The 22,208-nt window shown below is 41.9% G+C and overlaps 1 protein-coding gene across 5 annotated transcripts in view; it reads left to right on the top strand.

Annotated features, from left to right (window-relative positions):
* The first annotated feature begins 3,824 nt into the window (after positions 1-3,824).
* Positions 3,825-22,208, top strand: part of LOC105011114 (collagen alpha-1(XXVI) chain) — a 42,903-nt gene continuing 24,519 nt past the window's right edge. The window contains exons 1-5 of one of the 5 annotated variants that reach the window (XM_034293341.1): positions 3,825-3,909; positions 6,344-6,431; positions 12,003-12,079; positions 12,756-12,878; positions 14,166-14,269. In XM_034293341.1, coding sequence (XP_034149232.1) covers positions 6,378-6,431; positions 12,003-12,079; positions 12,756-12,878; positions 14,166-14,269 — 358 coding nt within the window. In that variant the 5' untranslated portion in view covers positions 3,825-3,909; positions 6,344-6,377. Of the gene's footprint in view, positions 3,910-6,094; positions 6,181-6,281; positions 6,432-11,457; positions 12,080-12,755; positions 12,879-14,165; positions 14,270-22,208 lie in introns of those variants that run through there. The other 4 variants (XM_020048612.2, XM_020048613.2, XM_020048614.3 and 1 more) reach the window with 4 other exon arrangements.

Below are 22,208 nucleotides of genomic sequence, written 5' to 3'. Positions count from 1 at the left end.
ACACAGCCTCTCAAGTGGGAGACTTGGGTTTGAATCCAGCGAGGGTAACAACATTTATCACTTTTATTTGCGGGCCGACTGAACTAGGCTTGCCTGGTTCCTTTTCTGGTTCTACTTCTAAAACTTCTAAGGCTACTGTATGTATTGGCAGATACCTGAAATTATTGGTTCTTAGTCACATAGAGAAAACAATATTGAAGAGATCTATTTTCATTCTTCATGTTAACATTGCGCCAGGATTTCACCCAATCGGTAGAGTGTAAGCTTACAACACTGGGTTGTAGGTTTAATGCCTACCGAGGTGCTGTGTTACAAAAGTACACTCACTGCTGTAATCTGCTCTGGTTACAGTAGAAGGGTCTTCTGAATGATTAAAATGTAATTATCACTTCACAACATTGTCATTCTGTTTTTAGGGAATTAAGCTTTTGATTAGCAAATTAAATCTGATCTGGCTTTAAAATAAATTGCTCAGTCTTTTTTTGTACATTATAGTACAGCCCATTTCCCACTTTTGTTGATTTGGTTCTACAAATTATGAAGAGTAAACAGAGAACAAACTTCACTGATAGCTTGTTGGGCTCAATCTTAATTTAAGGTGCGTGGCAGTTGGACTCAGCGCAGTTGGACCCAAAGCACTGTTATCTAAAGGTCCATTTCATGTTTGGGTGTGTCCTTTGGAACTCTCTTTCATTTTGCCTGCTTTCTAACCAGTCTTTTTCAAAACCCAAGGCTACCAAGTCAGGTCAACCAAACTGGTTGTCTTTGTATTGACTATTGTCTGTGGAGTTCCAATCCAATGCAGAGGGCTGTCTCTCGTCTTTACCCAGCTGTGCTGGCTGATTTCCAATAATAAGCAGCCATGTAAGGAACCTAGGTCACAGAAGGCCCAGGGGAGAACCGCCCATAATTACCCAGCTGCTAAAGCAGAGCAGATTGTCATCCTCCAATGCTCACTCCCAGCTGTCCATGGGATCAGTGGTGCCTGGCGCCCCTCTGGGCCTAATCAATCTAGTCATGGAAAAGTATGATGGGGTATTCCCTCACTACAAGCCGTGATGTGAATGAGAGACGCCCTACATGGGTGTCTAGATAACCCAACTTTCAAAACAATAGCAATAGGCCTCCTCAGTTCCCAAACGCTTATGGAATATTTCTAAAAGAAGTTATGCAAACAGGTGGTAAACATGCCCCTGTCCCAATTTCCTTGAAACGCGTTGCTGGCACTGAACCGGAAATGGGCAATTTCAATTACCTTTCATTTACACTTTTTTTTGTTCTACAACGCTCCTTTGCAGTCTGTGGTTTTCAGTTCAGCCTGTCACTATCTTGACATTTTGGCTTCTCAAGTGGTCCTCCTTTATAGCAGAATGAAGAGCTTCATGTCTGTGGATTCTGCAGACCCTCAGCTACAAGAAGGGTGAATAGTAAACACATTTTGTGCGGTACTTACCTGAGTAATAATGTGAAATAGTGAAATGACGGTAAAAATGTTAGCTCACATATTTATTTATTTTATTGAAAAGACAGTAAAATAAAACCCTGTTCCTTGAAAATATATGCCCACTTTGAATTTGATGCCAGCAACATGTTTCAAGAAAAGTTGGGACAGGGGCAACGAAAGACTGGAAAAGTTGTGTAATTCAAAAAAATTACCTGGTGGAACAACTCCCAACTATTTATGTTAATTGGCAGCAGGTCAGTAACATTGACTGGGTATAAAAAGAACAGAGAGGATGAGTCTTTCAAGTAAAGATTGAGAGGGTTCACCACTCTGTGAAAGACTGCGTGGGAAAATAGTGCAACAATTTAAGAATAATGTTTCTCAATGTAAAATTGCAAAGAGTTAGGGGATCTCATAATCTACAATACGTAATATCATTAAATGATTCAGAGAATCTGGAGAAATCTCTGTACGCAAGGGACCAGGCCGAAAACCAATATTGGACATGTGATATTCCAGCCCTCAGACAGCACTCCATTAAAAACAGACACGATTCTGTAGTGGACATCACTGCATGGGGACATCACTTCTGAAAACCATTGTCTGTAAACACAGTACATCACTGCATCCACAAATGCAAGTTAAAACTCCACCATGAAAAGAAGAAACCAGATATGAAAAGAAGAAACCAGTGAATTTAGAAGAGTTCTATTGTCCAGTCTATCAATAGTCTATATGGTTTATGAATACGTGATTGTTATGTACATCTTTTAAATACTGTCTCTCCTCACTTATTAGTTACTCAGATAATCAAATCCAAGGAAACATTTTCACTTTCTGTTCAAATTGCTGAATTGATGTAGCTTTGTCTAAACTGTGTTTGAGGGAAAAAGCAAGTACATGTTTTCACAGCGGCACAGGGAATTTCCCAATACTTAGAGAAGAAAAGCCTTAGTCATTGAAAAGATTTATTGAAATGAATTGCATGTTAAGCAATAGCTTGGTTTCCCAAATGGAAGAAACAGACTGCCACCAGAGGCTGGTATTTATCCAGGGCCCAGTTTCTAAAGTTGTCTTTCTGAATTTCCCCTATTCACATGCATAGAAATATAATTCATAGAATGGGAGTCCTCACTGAAGTCAATACTTTTATAAAGCCCTTTCTACATCAGCAGTTGTGACAAAGTTCTTTTACAGAAAGCTAGCCTGAATCCCTCCCTAGCGTGGTTAAAACGTAGGAAGACACTTGGGGAGAGGCTAGACTCTAAGGGGTGGTCTGTTCTCTTCTGGCTGTGCTGAGTGAAAATGATAAGAATACATTACCTTTTGGGCCACATCTATGTTTTTGCAAGTTCAGAAGACCAGCAGGTCAGTAAATGTAGGTGGGCTGTCCAGAGTCTTTAGGCAGACACTGTATGCACATCCGAAGATAACCCCGGACAGGGCCAACCAGACAGGAACCCACTTTGTCTTTTCCATTCATCATATTTCTATGTTTAATCTTCTTAATTCAATCCAAATAGAACATTTAAAAAAATGGGCACAGAGCTCATATACATGTGCCATCATCTACCATCCTTCTGATCAAGCCATTACCTGACCTTCTAGTCTGCTGAGGACGCAGCTTTAATGTTGCATTTAGATTTGGCCTCTTTGTATGCCTTTCACTCCTCTGTTACCATTCACCCATCTCTCCTCCAATGTTATCATGCATCCATCTCTCTCCTGCCATCATCCACCCATCTCTCCATTTCTGTCATTGACCACCCACCATCATCATCCACCTATCTCCCCTCTCCATCTCTCTGCTGTGGTTGTCATTCACCCATCTCTCCCCTTCAATAATCATCCACTCATCTCTCCATTTCTTCCATCATCCACCCATCTCTCCCCTTCTGACATCATCCACCCATCTCTCCTCTTCTGACATCATCCACCCATCTCTCCTCTTCTGACATCCTCCACCCATCTCTCCTCTTCTGTCATCAACCACCGATCTCTCCTCTTTTGACCTCACCCACCTATCTCTCCTCTTCAGTTATCATCCACCCATCTTTCCTCTTCAATTATAATCCACCCATCTCTCCATTTCTGTCATCAACCACCCATCTCTTTTCTGTCATCATCCACCCATCTCTCTTCTATCGTCATCCTCCCATTTCTCCTCTTCCATTATCTAAGCCCATCTCTCTTCTGCTGACATCATCCACCCATCTCTTCTCTTCCATTATCCTAAGCCCATCTCTCCTCTGTCTCTATCAGGGAGTTCCAGTGGCTCACCCACCTGCCAGTGACTGGCCGTCTAGATAGTGCCACTCGACATCAGATGGCAGTGCCCAGGTGTGGGGTGAGGGATGATAGGTTTCGACATGGCTGGGCACAGAGGGTCAACAACATCTTCCATGGAGGTCTGACCAAATCCTACTTTGGGCAGCATCTACGCATGAAGGATCATAGACAGCAAGGTTAGTGGCCTGTCCTCTAACTATCTGCTACTATCCATCCTCAAGGAAATCTTACCCCTTCTTTATTCTGTCTTTGATTAAAGTATTTAATTCAAATGTAATTGGCAGGTACAGATGGACATTTATACAGGTCATGCAGTAAGGCTGCTTAGTGGTTAGGGCATCTGCTGCAGTTGCTTCATTATTTTGCCCATTGCAACGTTCAGTCAAACAGAATCTCCGATCTGCTTTGGAAACAGCTTTAGTGTTGTGGACGTGTGTCAGTTATACATTTACGGGCAAAGGACTTCCCTACGTTTTCCTTGTGTCTATTGGACTGAAAAGAAGAGGTGGCTGTGGAGGCAGGCCTGAGATTCTGGTGACTAGGAAACACCCTTCAAGCTCGGAACAGGGCTGCAAGCAGCGGAGACAAGATGGAAGGAAGCCAAACATCCGGATGACCTTTTATTCTTTCACTAGTGCTCTCCTATATCTGTTTATTTTCTGAGTTTCTGGGCCCTTATCAAACATGGAGAGTATGGATCCTAAAATTCAGCCCTTTGATTTAGTGAATAATGGGATCAATTTATTCTCCATTCTAATAAGGCTTATCAGTCCATGGGAGAATGAAACAGCTTCCATGAACTAAAACTCTTTCCCTGGATAAGAAGAGTATGAAGAGCATGACAAACCACTTATAGGGCTAACTTTACTGAAGTACATTCACTGAATGGAAAAACTTATATTTTGTAAAAAGTCTGTGTAGCATAAATATTTAAAATCACATGCTAATGGATATATGCTGTTCAAAAAAATGTTGGGAACACGTAATCATCACAGTGTACCACCAATTCAGTTAAACTTCAGGGATATCAGTCTGTCGATTGTGAATCAATGTGACAACAGGTGCACTGGAGAGGCAACCGCAAGACAACCCCCAAAAAAGAGAATGTTTTTTGCAGGTGGTGGCCAAAGACAATTGCACTCTCCTAATCCTTCCTGACTGATTCTTCTTCTAGTTTTGCATTTTGCTAGAGACCTGGTCACTACTGGTAGCATGAGGTGGTACCTGCAGCCCATTCAGTTTGCACAGGTGGTCCTGCTCCACCATAACGGCACATGTGGCCACACATGTGTCGGCTTTTATTTTAGAAATAAATCCTGTTTTACTCTTCAAGCTAGGAAGAAATTGATCAGTGCCACTTTCTTACCAGTCTTGGACTATGGGGATGTTATTTATATGCATGCTGCCTCAACCATGCTGCATGCACTTGACACAGTCTACCATGGTGCATTACGGTTTATTACTAATGCCAAGACACACACTCATCACTGTCATCTTTATGAGGCGACTGGTTTTAGCTCTTTAGGTCTGCGTAGATGGTTCCATTGGCACATTTTTATTTATAAAGCTATCAATGGTATTTAACCCAGCTATCTTATTAGTTTGTTAACCAGGAAACATTCCATTTACAATCTCCGCTCCAATAACATTCTGATTCTAAATATCCCACGTGTAACAACTGAATTTGGTAAGACTGCTTTGAAAGTTTTGAAACTTTCTGTTTTTATCCCACTTGAACATTTTAAACAATTACTTAAGCAGTCCAAATCTGAACAATGCGCATGTTTTAAATAACCCCTTTATGTTATTTTTAATAATTTCACATGTTTTGTAAATCAATTTTGTTGTTGTGACTGTTTCTGTGATTCTGTGTAATTTGTGTAATTGTTGCCCCAGGGCTCCCTTGTAAAAGAGATTTGACTATCTCAATGGGACATCCCCTTGTAAAATAAAGGATAAATAAAATAAACAAATAAAAAATGTGTACTTGCAGTCGCAATAAGTTTGCTGTGTCTCCCAGTACAGTCTGAAGAGCATGGTGGAGATACCAGGAGCCGGGCTGTTACGCGAGGAGAGTAGAATAGGGCCGTAGAAGGGCATCAACCCAGCATCAGGACCAGTGTTTGCTCCATAGTGTGAGGAGAAACAGGAGGGGCACTGCCAGAGCCCTACAGAATGACCTCCAGCGGTCAGAAACAGACTCCATGAGGGAGCCACGAGGGCCTGATGTCCTCTAGTGGTACCTGTGTTCACATTCCAGCACCTTGCAGCTTGAATGACATTCGCCAGAGAACACCAGAATTTGCAGGTCCGCCATTGGTGCCATGTTCTCTTCACAGATGAGAGCAGGTTCACACTAAGCACATTTGACAGACGTGAAAGAGTCTGCAGACGCCATGATGAATGTAATGATGCTTGCAACATCATCCAGCATGACCGATTTGCGGGTGGGTCAGTGTACACCTTTTAATGATGCGTTATTTTTAGCATTGCTTTCACGTATCAGGCCCTTTGATTCTTTGTTTTTGTCTTTGAATATTCCCTGTAGGTAAGCCAGAGAGCAGTCCTGTAGTCCAGCTGCCTGACCAGATTTTCCACTCTTCCCTGCAGGACTGGGAGCTGTCTCCAGGGGGCACAGGAGAGCATGATTACAGCCCACTCCCATATTGCAGGGGCTCCTTTGATGCCATCACAATGGGTAAGACGTGACTGGTGATGATCTCACAAAGGATTGGACTGGTTGTCACTGTCAGATTCTCACCATGGTAAAATGTAAACAAAACTGGTTCCAGACCCCTGAGTGGCACAGCGGGCTCAGTCATTGGCCCACAGTACAGCTGCATCTTTGCGGCCAGGAATTCTGGTCATTACATACCAACCGTGCCCAGGGGTCCAGCAGAGGTGCAAAATTGGCCCAGCGCCACCACGAGGGGTAGTTAGAAAAGGCTGCCTTGTCTTGTGGCGTTGAGTTACTCATTGTGGTAGAATGTGGGAAAATATCAATCGTAGTTTTATGCTGGGGAATGTGTTCTCCACGAGGGAACCTCAATGCCAAACATCCTTGTTGAGTGAGCATTATTATAAGAGGCAGAACAGGATGGCGAGATTTTAAGGACACTTCTCAGACTTCAACTCTTCCAAACCTACTGTTAAGTTGTTACAATGAGGCAGGGCCTTGATCACAAATTTGACATCATTAAAATTGGCAGGGGGGAACATTATATTATATCAAAAACATTCATAAAGAAGTATATATTAATGTTTATACTGAAACAAATGAGGTCTCACTGACAGGACTTAGTGAAGATCACTCCAACTGGCTCATTAAGAGTTCAATGGTCTCATCCAGTTGACTATATTAAAATGGCTGACACTTTCCATGGGGGTGACCATGCTGAAACTGCCATTGGAGCACAAGATACCGTTAACCTTCCCTATGAATGGATTTCTAACAAAACTAATACAACAGGTAAGCAGTGATAATCTCTTAGTTTTTATAAAAATTAGACATAATTTCTCTTAGCATTTTATAATAAAAGACGATTGATCATTTCTCACTGACATCTGAAGATATCTGTGCTGTAGATACCATGCTATATTACTTTGCAGACCATGGTACCATCCTGGTATTCAGTGGGGGGAGATATTGGACTGTATCACCTACAGGCAAAGCCAGCTCTTCCGTATCTCTGCAGAACCGCTGGCCAGGCCTGACTATCACTGCAGAACCGCTGGCCAGGCCTGACTATCTCTGCATAACCACTGGCCAGGCCTGACTATCACTGCAGAACCACTGGCCAGGCCTGCCTATCTCTGCATAACCACTGGCCAGGCCGGCCTATCTCTGCATAACCACTGACCAGGCCTGACTATCACTGCAGAACCACTGGCCAGACCTGAATATCACTGCAGAACCGCTGGCCAGGCCTGCCTTCTGCTATTGAGGCAGCTGCTTACTCACAGATGGACAAGAAATTCTACTTTTTCAAAGGTAGTCTGAACAAGCAGCAAAAACAAGAAAACCTCCTTGAATTATTGTTCTAGAGGTGGTTCTCAAGGTGTTCTTTCTATAGTAATAACTGTTCAGTTGGAGTGAAGAATATTACAGCAGCAATTTTCAGGTTATTTCCTTATATATGTGTGACTGCATTGTCGTGTCACATCTCACATCTCACACCACCAGCCCCCCCTTCCCTACATCACACACCACCAGCCCCCTCCTCCCTACATCTCACACCACTAGCCCCCTCCTCCCTACATCTCACACCACCAGCCCCCTCCTCCCTACATCTCACACCACCAGCCCCCTCCTCCCTACATCTCACACCACCAGCCCCCTCCTCCCTACATCTCACACCACCAGCCCCCTCCTCTCTACACCACCAGCCCCCTCCTCCCTACATCTCACACCACCAGCCCCCCTTCCCTACATCTCACACCACCAGCCCCCTCCTCCCTACATCTCACACCACCAGCCCCCTCCTCCCTACATCTCACACCACCAGCCCCTCTTCCCTACATCTCACACCACCAGCCCCCTCCTCCCTACATCTCACACCACCAGCCCCTCTTCCCTACATCTCACACCACCAGCCCCCTCCTCCCTACATCTCACACCACCAACCCCCTCCTCCCTACATCTCACACCACCAACCCCCTCCTCCCTACATCTCACACCACCAGCCCCCTCCTCCCTACATCTCACACCACCAGCCCCCGCCACCCGACATCTCACACCACCAGCCCCCTCCTCCCTACATCTCACACCACCAGCCCCTCTTCCCTACATCTCACACCACCAGCCCCCTCCTCCCTACATCTCACACCACCAACCCCCTCCTCCCTACATCTCACACCACCAACCCCCTCCTCCCTACATCTCACACCACCAGCCCCCTCCTCCCTACATCTCACACCACCAGCCCCCTCCTCCCTACATCTCACACCACCAGCCCCCTCCTCCTTAGGGAGTGGGCCCAATGGGGCCCTAAGCCACCCTGACAGACATGTGAAGTTCTTCAAGGAGAAGCAGGACTGGACCTTTGATCCAGAGAAGGTGCCGGTGACTGGAGGAGGGTGGTGGGACACAGAATTGAAATGGACAGGCGGTCTGGGAACTCACCACAGAGGCAATGCTGTAATGTGACCATAAGGGGGCACATAGTAACTAACTCATTCATTCGGTTAGTGAAGGTTTGTGCAATGGATATATACAGAAAAGGCAATGACAGAACTCAAGGGATTTGCTTATTTTCCCATATTTTGTTGGTTTATATAGTATTATTAATTTAAGATGAATATTCCCATGTCCTAGAGTGAACCATTGTTTTTGTTTACAATGTGATTATTTTCTTTTAGACAACATTAAAATACTCTGGATGACTTATGGCAGAACTTCATGAAATATTTGACATTTTACTAATTTAGCAGACACTCATATTCAGAGTGATTAACAGTTAACGCATTTATCTTACAGTAGCTAGGTGGGACAACCACAAGACCCAGTTATAGTAAGTACATTTCAATCAATAAAGTAGCTATCAGCTAAATCAGTGCTAGGTGGGGAAAATGCAAGTGGATACTCTAAAAATTGAGGCTTTTTCATTTGTGTTTTTTTTTTTTATAGACAGGGACTCTGCAGTCCTAGATTCAAGGGGAAGCTGGTTCCACAGTTAGGGGTGCCAGAACATAGCTTTCACTGGGTAAAGCAGAAACTGCCATCATGTAAGGGTTTAACAGCCAAGAGACCGGAGGTGGCAAAACGATATATAAAAATATAGGGGTAGAGATATCAGCATTGCCTAAAGGTAGGGAGTGTAGTTCCCCTTGCTGCTGTGTAAGCAAACATCATGGTCTTGTAGTAGATGCTCACTCAACTGAAAGTCGGTGGAGTGTGTGGAGGAATGGGTAACGTTAAATACCAGGTGGGCTGGATAAGTGGCAGGGGTTTGATGGCACATGCAAGAAGCCCAACATTCATGCCAACATGCACAGAATTGCATCAGATTAGCATTAAAACAGTTCATCCTTCTCCGGACAATGTTGAAATTCACTTTAAAGCTGCAATTTTCTTTCCTTTGCCACATGGCAACATAAATATAACTACAGGAGGTAGGCAAAATACACAAGATCAAATACAAATACAAGATGGTGAATTTTTCTAAGTGGATTGAGTCCCCTTTCATGCGGTTTTGTCACAGCTTCAGCTGATATAAAATGTGTAATGATTGATCTAATGGTGGATATATACTGCTAAAAAAGAAAGGTCTTGCTGAAGAAAATATATTAAAGATGAAAATATTTATTGTACATTGTGTAATTCGTCAAGATCTACATGACGTAACAACGTTCAATGGAAACCAAAATCTCCAACCGATTGAGGGCTGGATTCGAACTCACACCGAAAATCAAAGTAAACTATTGAAATAACAGCCTGTTCCAACCGGCATGAATTTCATCGCACACATAACGTGACTCAGCAGTGTGTACGGCCCCCACGTGCCGGTACGCACTCCCGACACTGTCTGGACATGCTCCTGATGGTCTCCAGGGGGATCTCCTCCCAGACGTAGATCAGGGCAACAGTGAGCTCCTGGACAGTCTGTGGCTATACTTGACGGTTTTGGCTGCCCCGATACATAACGTCACAGAGGTTATCAAATTGGATTCAGGTCTGGGGAACGATTTTTTTTCTTTTTTTCTTTTTCGGAATTCGGCAAGAAAGTTTATAGTAGACACTTTAGAGAAGACAACGATCTGTCATTTATAATACAAATAAAAAGCAATTATAATGTATTTCAACAAAATAGTAAGGTGGTCGATAATAGGGGTTTGCTACTTCACTAACCAACTACCTGAAAATATTAATACTTCCCCTGAAATTTCATAAATGATCGTCAAACAAGCATGCTTGCTAAAATTGTTATGTCACTAATAATCATCATAAACATTGATGAATTGATCAAATCATTACTCGGTACAAGATGTTTTTTCAAATATTCATTTATTCGGTTTCATTGGAACACATTTGCGAAACCGTGCATGTTTCAGATTCATGTTTGTATGGGTTTGAAGGTTTCCCAAGTATTTCACCGTTTTCTGTTCTAAGGAAGGGAGATCCGGTTATTGAATGTTTATTTTTTTTAAGTAGGCCTATGATAAATTTTTTTAATGACTTCAGACCATACCTCTAAATCTGTTTTGAAATGATTCACAGAACTTGCGTTAAGAAACATAATATGTATGTAAATGTTAATTTAGGCCTACTATAAACTATAGTTGACAAAAGTATTTTGGCTACATAGAACAGCCGTGTTTGTGCCTTTCAACGTTTTGGATGGATGAGGACAGAGTGGACTTCTTTATTTTGATAGAATTTAAGTCAGATTAGATCAGTGTCTAACACAAACTATGAGACAGGTATACTTTTAGTCAACCGTGACCAAAAATAACAAAATGTTGATAGATTTTACACCCGTTGTTTCTCAAAACATATATGATGAAAATATGTTATGGGGAGTATGTCCAAACCCCCCAAAACGAGGTTTAGCCCCCCATTCATGAATTTCTAGTGACGTCCCTGCTCCCCAAGTCTAAAACTCCCAACTGTCAAGGTCATATGGAACATCCCCAATTACTAAAGAAGAAAGTAAAACTACTTGTAAAAAAAGGATTAAAAAACATGGCACTGAGAAGGGATACAAATAAAACAATCTAACACTAAAACGTTGGTGTGGCTATTCTGGTTTATCAATGTGTAAGTGTTTTGTTTATATTTGGGGTTTTCTGTGGACCCAATGAAAAATTGCTGTTGCTTAAGGCAGAAGCCAATGGGGATCCAAATGAATAAACAAATGTTCCACAAACGTGGTGAATGTCTGTCCGCGCAAAACTCTGCTGGGTCGAGCTACCCAAAATGTAGTGCTTGCGCGCTCATGCTCCTTCAGTCATTCGGACGATCACTGCAGAGCTGGAAGGCAAACGCCTATCAACAGAGCAGCAGGAACGTTAGAAAAAAAATTGTCACGTTGTTGAAGATGTATATTCGTTTACTTTAACGGGAAATTAGAACATCGGCTACTCTCGTGCGCTGCGCCTTTGCCTACCTACGTGTTCAGCTTTATGCACTTTACCATACAGACAGTGTCCAAGCTCTCTTATGAAAGGAACCCTAAATTCGGGAACAATGACAGCTTCCATCGTTTTTAACTTTCTCTGTATTTGGATGTTATCTCCTACTATGTCACGAGGGACAGGTTTTATCTATCAGTTTCCAGGTGTGACATTGCAACGCATGCACAGTGAACACAGCGCTGGACCTCCTGCAGAGAGTAACGCGGCTCGCAGGTAAGTGGATCTACAAGTAGGTAGGCTAAATGAAAGCCGAATGAAGTGGCTCATGTTCATCAGAAATTTTGATTCTGATTTCAAGGTTAAACAGATACCCAATGGATCTCTAGAAATGTGCATTTTATACAGATAATTATTTTCAGAAAGTTGCTTGTTGAGTTGTGTGTGGACTTAATTGTGTGTGGACTTAATTCTTAATGAAGCAGTCGAAAGAAGGAGCCAAAAGTATATAGGCTAACTGGAACAGCTATACCTGCCGTGATTAACGAATAGAAAATCACACCCTTAAAGGCAATAATAGAACAGTGCTTGAAAATAAGGATCTGGTTTAGATTGGATTTAGGGAGTTGCTGCCAATGTAATATTCACTTGTGGTGACTTGTTCGTCAGCGCCAGTTTATTACGCTTTAAAAAACGTTATTTTCAGTTTCACTGTCTGGCATCATTTTATTGTCTAACTATTTTTGGCCTAAAATTCCACAATTAGAATTTGACAAAATTGGACCTCCCATGTAGTTTTCCTCAGTTGATGATGAATTAAACCAAAAAACGAAAACATTACTTTTTTCCATTATAGTTTTGGCTGCATTTTATTTTGTATCCCATCTCCCAGACATATGCATGCACACACACACACACACTAAAACTGTCTACCTGTCATCCTCTTTGCCAGGAACTGGTGTCAGTACACCGTATCAAAGACTGTGTCATGCCAGGTCCACAATGGGACAGAGACCCTGGTACAGCGAGTGTTTCAGAGTTGCCGGTGGCCAGGACCCTGTTCTAACCTCATCAGGTATGAATGGCACAGCTGACTCTACATGCAGAGTGCCAGGTAGTGGCAAATACACTTTAATGTCCTCTAACGACATATTACTTCCAATGGGTTGCAGTAGTCCACACTTTACTGTCATGTAAAAAAAAAAAAAAAAACTTTGCCAAACCAAAAGCTTAGACATGAAGGGTTTTCATTTCCAAATTTTTCTTTTGTTTGTTTTGTTGTTTGTTGGTCAAAAAAGGCAGATTAAGTCCCTTGGCAACCCACAGAGAAGCAATTATCCACCATTAAGGATAAATAGGATTAGCATTCTCCTTCTGTCATGCCCAGGTCTCTTTCCAGTAGAGACATTGATGTAACACCATGGCCATTTATCAAAAGGCTGTGTGATTTGTAACTGTAAGGTTGCATTCCATTGTTTTATGTCTTTGGGGTCTATCCAGAAAGACTACTTAAAAGGTCTCCGCACATTCTGTCATATTAACATTCTATCAACATTATCATTTTATTGCTACATAAGACCAGTTAGCATCTTTCGAGTTTGAGTTATTTCCGTTTTGAAGAGGTCAGTGTTTTCTCATATAAAAGATTTGTAAGACTGTAAATGTCAAACAAATAAAGACCTGTAATGCTTTGTTCTAATGTTACTAACATTGTTGGAAAGGCCTTGATGTCTGTGAAGGGACACCTGGCCCTGTGCCATAGTGCTGTCCATCAGTGACCATACTCTCAGACCATACTCTCAGACCATACCCTCAGACCATACTCTCAGACCATACTCTCAGACCATACTCTCAGGCCATACTCTCAGACCATACTCTCAGACCATACTCTCAGACCATACTCTCAGACCATACTCTCAGACCATACCCTCAGACCATACCCTCAGACCATGCCCTCAGACCATACCCTCAGACCATGCCCTCAGACCATGCCCTCAGACCATGCCCTCAGACCATGCCCTCAGACCATGCCCTCATGCCATACTCTCATGCCATACTCTCATGCCATACTCTCATGCCATACTCTCTAGCCATACTCTCAGGCCATACTCTCAGGCCATACTCTCAGGCCATACTCTCAGGCCATACTCTCAGGCCATACCCTCAGACCATGCTCTCAGACCATGCTCTCAGGCCATACTCTCAGGCCATACTCTCAGGCCATACCCTCAGACCATGCTCTCAGACCATGCTCTCAGGCCATACTCTCAGGCCATACCCTCAGACCATGCTCTCAGGCCATGCTCTCAAATAATACTCTCAGTCCATGACTTCAGACCATACCCTCAGACCATATTTTCAGTTACAGGACCCTGGTCCGGCCTTCATACAGGGTGATGTATCGCCAGGTGACAGCCCTGGAGTGGAGGTGCTGCCCTGGTTTTCTGGGAGACAACTGCAGAGAGGGTGAGTAGAGTGCTGTACCTGTCTTATTCTGTCTGTCTGACTAATTTTGACAGCCTTTTACACCCAGAGCACTGGAAGTAAAAATACCACAAAAGTCCTTTATTCAAAACATAACAGTCCGACCTCATGCGTTGTACGCAATGTCAGGACTTGCAAAAACTGACTGTTTTCATGTAATGTCATTATATTTTATTTCTGGGAGAATAAGGTCAACCACCCTAGTTGTAGAAGGCAAGTTCAGGATTTTCAAAATGCAGCCTAAAACTATGTATAACTAAGATCCCCCACGATTGTTTGTTTTTTAATCAGTCTAATGATGTAGAGTGGGTAGACGCAATGAAATGAGTTGTGCAGAACCAAAAGGCAAGAATCCATTCGATAATTTTAGCATGTTCTATCTAGCATGTTTCTGTTTGGTCTTCTGTAGCTTCATTCTAAGAGCATGGTACTTATCAAGCCCGTGTTGTGGGTTCGGTTCAAATAGGACCCCTGGTATGAAAATATTTGCACTGACTTCTACAAGTCACGTTCTAGATGAGAGCATCTGCTAAATGATTCAAATGTAAATATTAAATGTTCTGTTAGGAAACGCCTAGTCCGTTAAGTGCTTGTGTGCAATAACTACATTTGTCCTCCACTCCTTCTAAACAGCTCAATTTTTAGAAAAGTATAAAAAAGTTGTCCAATCTGTTTATAATAATCTACTTTTTAGATTGACATTGGGGGTTTTGTCAATAAGAAAATTGTCAAAATATTGGTCCAGGTTCAGAATACTAGCCCTGATTCAGAATATTGGCTCAGGTTCGGAATATTGGCTCAGGTTCAGAATATTGGCTCAGGTTCGGAATATTGGCTCAGGTTCGGAATATTGGCTCAGGTTCAGAATATTGGCTCAGGTTCAGAATATTGGCTCAGGTTCAGAATATTGGCCCAGGTTCAGATTATTGGCCCAGGTTCAGAATGTTGGTCCAGTTGGAGTGGAAATGACATCCTGATGCTTCATGTACTGTATATATCAGGTGGGCTGTCTGGCTCCATGTCTGTCTGTGATAAAGCCCTTTACATCCCCAGAGTAACAACTCTCTCTGTCCAGGTATGAAGGATGTTAGCAGTAGATTCACAAGCCAATGTCAAATGCTAGTGTTAGTACAATAACTGGAAATCTACAGGAATTTCTAGCACACTTGCTTTTCACATAGTCGCTTTGTCATTGTGCAAATGCTGGTTTGCAACTGTGCACATGCTTTTTAGGGATTGTGCAAACTCCAGTCATTATCTGCAAACTGCACACAGGCAGTTATCCACCAGTTTATCTGACTTTGGGGAAGTAGACATATATCGCTTCATCAGCCAAATCCTCAATTTGTCTACCTGTCGTCTACCTTTTAATGCACTGAACCCCGCTAGCTTCACCTGCCTCCCCTATTCCCTACTTCACTGCAGTAACCAGCCACTTCCCGACTCTTTTACTGTGGAAGTGTTCCGTGGATCTGTTGGGAACCCCTTGATTTTGACTTTAGGAGATTTGCGTAAACCTCAAGGCCCAATTACTAATTAGGATTCAACCCTGAGTCAGGAACATCTGCTTCTGGACATATCACCAAACATCTCTCATCTACAGGCCTTCAAGTATCTTATCTATGGCAATCTGATGTCATATAATCTTGTCCATGAATAACTTGATCGGTTGATTTAGCTGAGAAGTCAATGGTGCTTATAAAAAAATATATATATATATATATATATGTATGCTTTCTGAAGTATGATTATGAAAATAATGGCGGTCTGAAATGGTTCAGTGTAGAATTGTTGCAGGTTGAGGCAAGGGACCCTGGCAACAACCAACAGTTGCGTAAAATATGGTCTAAGACTGGCAATACACTAAGGAACTTTCATTCAGGTTTATAAGAAACCCATCTGTAACTTCTAATTGGCATATGTAATTTCAAATTTATGTAGATGATTCTGCAGGCAAAGATTCTAATACATATGAGTTATCTCTGACCAGCTTCGACTGAAATTATTCAGGATGAACTGCACTAACTGTAACTGTAGCTAGCTTAGTTTGTTGCTACCATGGTTTGTTTGGTTGCGTTGTGCAATCCCAGCCTAAACCAGACCGTTTATGTGGAAAGGGTAACTGTCAACACAATATCAGCCTTTGCCCCACAATTACACCACCAAAAAGATTCATAAAAAAATATATAAATTACAGAATTTCTTGACAACCTTTCTTGTAAGCCTTTAAATTATGTACAATTGAATTGTTCTTTTCCAGTCAATGACATAGGAATAGGATGTCTTAAAGTATGGTGAGGTATGGAAATGGGTCACCTTTGAGCGTCTTCATCTTTTCAAAGTTAAGGCAATCAGGACTATAAGGTAAAATCTGTTATAAAATGTAAGGTATCATTAAAAGTCAAAAAGTGATTGAACTGAAATGGATGTAGCCAAGAAGCAGTTAGTATTGACAAACCCTTCTCTGTCTTAAGAAAGCAAAGCTCCCAGCGACAGTGTTTAGTAGGCAGTGTAATCCAAGGTAAAACATGCCACAACTGCAGAAGTCAGCTCACTTTTGTGGCATTTCTCCCTAATTCTTTTACCCTGAAAGCATTAGCTTCTGAGGGAAAGAAATGACATCACCCTGGAATGGGGCACCCCCCCCACACACACACACTATCGGCACAGTTGTTTCAGAGAGTGTTCTCTCCCAGGGCTGCTGTGTTAATTAAAACCAGCGCGTCGTTGTTGTTTCAGGCTCTGGGCTGCGACGCCTTTAAAATGAGCTCTTCCAGGTTGTCGCCAGGCATTGGGCGGAAAGTGTGTCCTCTGGCCTTGATGCCTGTCTTCGTGGTTGTGTGGGTGTGGGTGCGTGTGTAACCTGGTGGATGACAGGGCTGGGCTTCAGCCAGCTGTCTGTGGTAGTGCATCCACAGCTGCTGTAACCCAGATCCCACTGGCCTATGGAAACAGCTGGTCAAGAGAAGAGTCATCCCAACGTCCACTGTTTGGAACATTGCACAGGGAGCATATGATGGGACTTTGTAAACAAGTATTCTTGTGAACTGCCAGTTCCTGACAAGATCACCATGTTGCAGGCACATGGCAAATGTCAGGTTTTGTAAGAAAGAAAAATGTAGTTCTATTATACTTTTTACCATAAGGTCTTGGTCAGGTTAAGAAGCTGTGAAAATGCACCCTTGAAAGTAGCTAGATGTTTTGTGTGTATAGTTTTAACTCTGTCCTTCCCATCATAAAGGCAGATATTCAACAATAGAACACAAATGTTGACTCAAGCTGTCCATAACGTTGAGGGAAAAACCCACAACAGATTTATTTTCAATTAGTTTTACACAATGTTCTTCATATGCTTCCCATACTCACTGGCTCCTGTGGAGTTTCCATATCCATCCAATCCATTAAGGGTTCACAGTCTCTATTTCATGTCATTTTAGCGTGGGGGGGGGGGTCACATTTTGTTTTAGTAAGAACAAACACTTACAAATAAGCAAGTCTATAAAAAGACATGCCTTAAAATGTATTTTTAAAGTGATTGCATGTATTTATTTACCAAACATGTCTCAATTATGTATGTCCTCCAGAGTAATTATTTGATTGAGCACAGCTCTTAAGGCAACATTGTCTCACTAAATGTGCTTTAGAATCATTGATGTAATATTTGAACATTGTGACTCCAATATTCATGTAAGTTTATCTAAAAATCTACAGACTGGAGATTTTTTTTTCTCATGGTTCTTTAGCAAAGAAATGGTGTAAAAGTCTCCACGGTTATATATTCAGATGCAGGGTTTCCTTGAACTTTTATGGGCTTTATTTCTTTCATATTAATTTTGATCCTAAATTACTCCGAAATTCCTGCCAAAGACAAACATACTTATAAGATGATGCTACCACCAATATACTTGAAAATGCAGAGGGTTTCACTTTGACCCTATTCTGTGGTTTTGTATTTACCTTGACTTACAGTATTAATAGACATGTTGCAAACCGAATGGAATATCAGGAATTGTTTTGTTTCACACAGGCGTCCATCTTTTCACATTGTCGTACAGGCCTGTAATGTGCAGTGAACTCTAGCAGAGCCAAATATGCAGTAATGGGGGTTGAGCAAAAATGTTGGTGGGTTGAAGTTTATATACTTAAATCATTATCAATTGGTCATTAAATACCTACCCTATTACTATCCTAATATAGTATTACTTACAGTATCTCACAAGAGTACACCCCTCACATTTTTGCACTGAAGAAATGACACTGATAAAATTACACTTTGCTACAATGTAAAGTAGTGTGTACAGCTTGTATAACATTGTACATTTGCTGTCCCCTCAAAATAACTTGCTGGCAACAAAAGTGAGTACACTCCAAATTGGGCCCAATTAGCCATTTTCCCTCCATGGTGTCATGTGATTCGTTAGTGTTACAAGGTCTTAGGTGTGAATGGGGAGCAGGTGTGTTAAATTAGGTGTTATCGCTCTCACACTCCCTCATACTGGTCACTGGAAGTTCAACATGGCACCTCATGGCAAAGAACTCTCAGAGAATCTGAAAAAAATTATTGTTGCTCTACATAAAGATGACCTAGGCTGTAAGAAGATTGCCAAGACCCTGAAACTGAGCAGCAGCAAGGTGGCCAAGACCATACAGCAGTTTAACAGGACAGGTTCCACTCAGAACAGGCCTCGCCATGGTTGACCAAAGAAGTTGAGTGCACATGCTTTGCGTCATATCCAGAGGTTGTCTTTGGGAAATAGACGTATGAGTGCTGCCAGCATTGCTGCAGAGGTTGAAGGGGTGGGGGGGTCGGCCTGTCAATGCTCAGACCATACGCCACACACTGTATCAAATTAGTCTGCATGGCTGTCGTCCCAGAAGGAAGCCTCTTCTAAAGATGATGCACAAGAAAGCTTGCAAATAGTTTGCTGAAGACAAGCAGTCTAAGGACATGGACTACTGGAACAATGTCCTGTGATCTGAAGAGACCAAGATAAACTTATTTGGTTCAGATGGTGTCAAACATGTGTGGCAGCAACCAAGTGAGGTGTACAAAGACAAGTGTTTCATGCCTACAGTCAAGCATGGTGGTGGGAGTGTCATGGTCTGGGGCTGCATGAGTGCTGCTGGCACTGGGGAACTACAATCCATTGAGGGAACCATGAATGCCAAAATGTACTGTGACATACTGAAGCAGAGCATGATCTCCTCCCTTCAGAGGCTGGGCCACAGGGCAGTATTCCAACATGATAACAACCCCAAACACACCTCCAAGACGACCACTGCCTTGCTAAAGAAGCTGAGGGTAAAGGTGATGGACTGGCCAAGCATGTCTCCAGACCTAAACCCTATTGAGCATCTCTGGGGCATCCTCGAATGGAAGGTGGAGGAGCGCAAGGTATCTAACATCCACCAGCTTCGTGATGTCGTCATGGAGGAGTGGAAGAGTACTCCTTTGGCAAGCTGTGAAGCTCTGGTGAACTCCATGCCCAAGAGGGTTAAGGCAGTGCTGGAAAATAATGGTGGCCACGCAAAATATTGACACTTTTTGGGCCCAATTTGGACATTTTCAATTAGGGGTGTACTCACTTTTGTTGCCAGCGGTTTAGACATTAATGGCTGTGTGTTGTGTAATTTTGAGGGGACAGCAAATTTACACTTATACACTGTACACTCACTACTTTACATTGTAGCAAAGTGTCATTTCTTCAGTGTTGTCACATGAAAATATATAATGAAATATTTGCAAAAATGTGAGGGGTGTACTCACTTGTGTGAGATACTGTAACTGTGCAATATATACTTTTGGAGATTATTCGGACCACTTTTTATGGATTTAATGTATTATTTGTTTTTAGTATTTTTTGCCATCTACACACAGTACCCCATAATGATTTACTAAAAATTAAAACCTGAAATATCTCATGTACCTAATCTCATGTACATTTTATTCAGTACTTTGTAGAAGCGCCTTTGGCCGTGATCACAACTTTGAGTCTTCATGGAAATGCTTGTATCAGCTTTGCATACCTGGATTTGGTCTGTTTCTACAATCTTTACTTGCAGCTGTCAGGTTGGAAGGGGTGTGTTAGTAAAGTATTATCTCCGCACAGATGTTCAAGCCCGGGCTTTTGTTGGGCCACTCCATGACATTCACAGACTTGCCGAAGCCGCTCCAGCATTGTCTTGGCTGTGTGCTTTGCATATTTGTTGTGCTCAAACATAAATATTTGCCCCAGTCTGATTCTTCAAGAACCTCTGTATTTTGCTCTGTTCATCCTTCCCTCATTCCTGAGTTCTCTCCCAGTCCCTGCCAATGAGAAGCATTCCCATAGCATGATGCTCCCACTAACACCATAGATTTATTTCATAGTTTTATCATTTGAGTAGTTTCACTCATTCTAGAGCCTAAACGATAAAAGCTATAAACAAATAAAAAAGTTTAAAATGTCCAGACTGCCCCAACTTGGGTTATATGGGAATAGTATTTTAATATTATATATAGTTTTTAAGATATTACATCATTTAATTGATGCATTTTATTGGGAAAGAAGATACCATTTTTGAATGCGGACAAAACCCAAAATGTAAAAATGTTCAGACTGGCCAAACTTGAGTTCCTTCTATTTGGAGTGTTGATATGCTGTTTACTTTTGTAATTATAAGTGTTTAAAATGTCCAGTTCACTTGGGTTTAAATGCAACCTTTCTATTCAAAACGGTCATGTTTCTTGACCAATCTTGCAATAATACTGACTTTTAAAGCTTTACTGAAACCCTACATTTAAATTCTAGGAAACATTTACAGTGGTGCTCATAAGTTTGCATACCCTGGCAGAAATTGTGAAATGTTCGAGTTGTTTCAAGGAGCAGATACGATGATACTTGAACAAAAATAAGCTGCATGTTCGAGTTGCCAGAAAGAAGCCTTTACTGCATAAATGCCACAAAAAAGCCCAGTTACAACATGCCCGACAACACCTTTACATGCCTGACAGCTTCTGGCACAATGTAAATTGGAGTGACGAGACCAAATTAGAGCTTTATAGTCACAACCATAAGTGCTGTGTTTGGAGAGGGGTCAACAAGGCCTATAGAGAACAGAATACCATCCCCACTGTGAAGCATGGTGGTGGCTCACTGAGGTTTTGGGGGTGTGTGAGCTCTAAAGGCACGTGAATCTTGTGAAAATGTATATGGCAAGATGAATGCAGCGTGTTATCAGAAAATATTGGCAGACAATTTGCTTTCTTCTGCACGAAAGCTGTGCATGGGACATTCTTGGACTTTCCAGCACGACAATGACCCTAAGCACAAAGCCAAGTTGACCCTCGAGTGGTTACAGCAGAAAAAGGTGAAGGTCCTAGAGTGGCCATCACAGTCTCCTGAACTTAATATCATTGACGAATGGGCAGCTATACCACCTGCAATAATTCGGGGCCTCATAAACAACTAATTACAAATGACTGCACACTGTCTTTGATGCTAAAGGGGTCAATACACAGTATTAAGAACTAAGGGTATGCAGACTTTTGAACAGGGGTCAGTAAAAATATTTGTTGCCTTGTTTTGTTTTATGATTCTGCTGATGATTTTATGAGCCTGCTCACTCATGTTTTCTTTCCAAATAGTACATATATTACAAATTCTCCAAGGATATGCAAACTTTTGAGCACAACTGTATGAACTATAGACTAGCATATTTTTCATAGTGTTAAAATTACCATTAAATTACATCTCTTGGACTGTTTAAGCTAGACAGACCAAACAAACTTTCACATGATTAGGCTATCCTAACTTAAAATTATTTTATGTTATTGACTATGACTGATTAATTGCCTAATTTGTATAATTATCATAAAATCACCCTATAACAGAACCTCGTTCAACCTTGTAAATTCTTAAAATAAATTCACTATGAATTA

The sequence above is a fragment of the Esox lucius genome, chromosome 7 (genome assembly GCF_011004845.1).
Source record: "Esox lucius isolate fEsoLuc1 chromosome 7, fEsoLuc1.pri, whole genome shotgun sequence".
NCBI lineage: Eukaryota > Metazoa > Chordata > Actinopteri > Esociformes > Esocidae > Esox > Esox lucius.
This window is presented reverse-complemented; position numbering and strand designations above follow the sequence as displayed.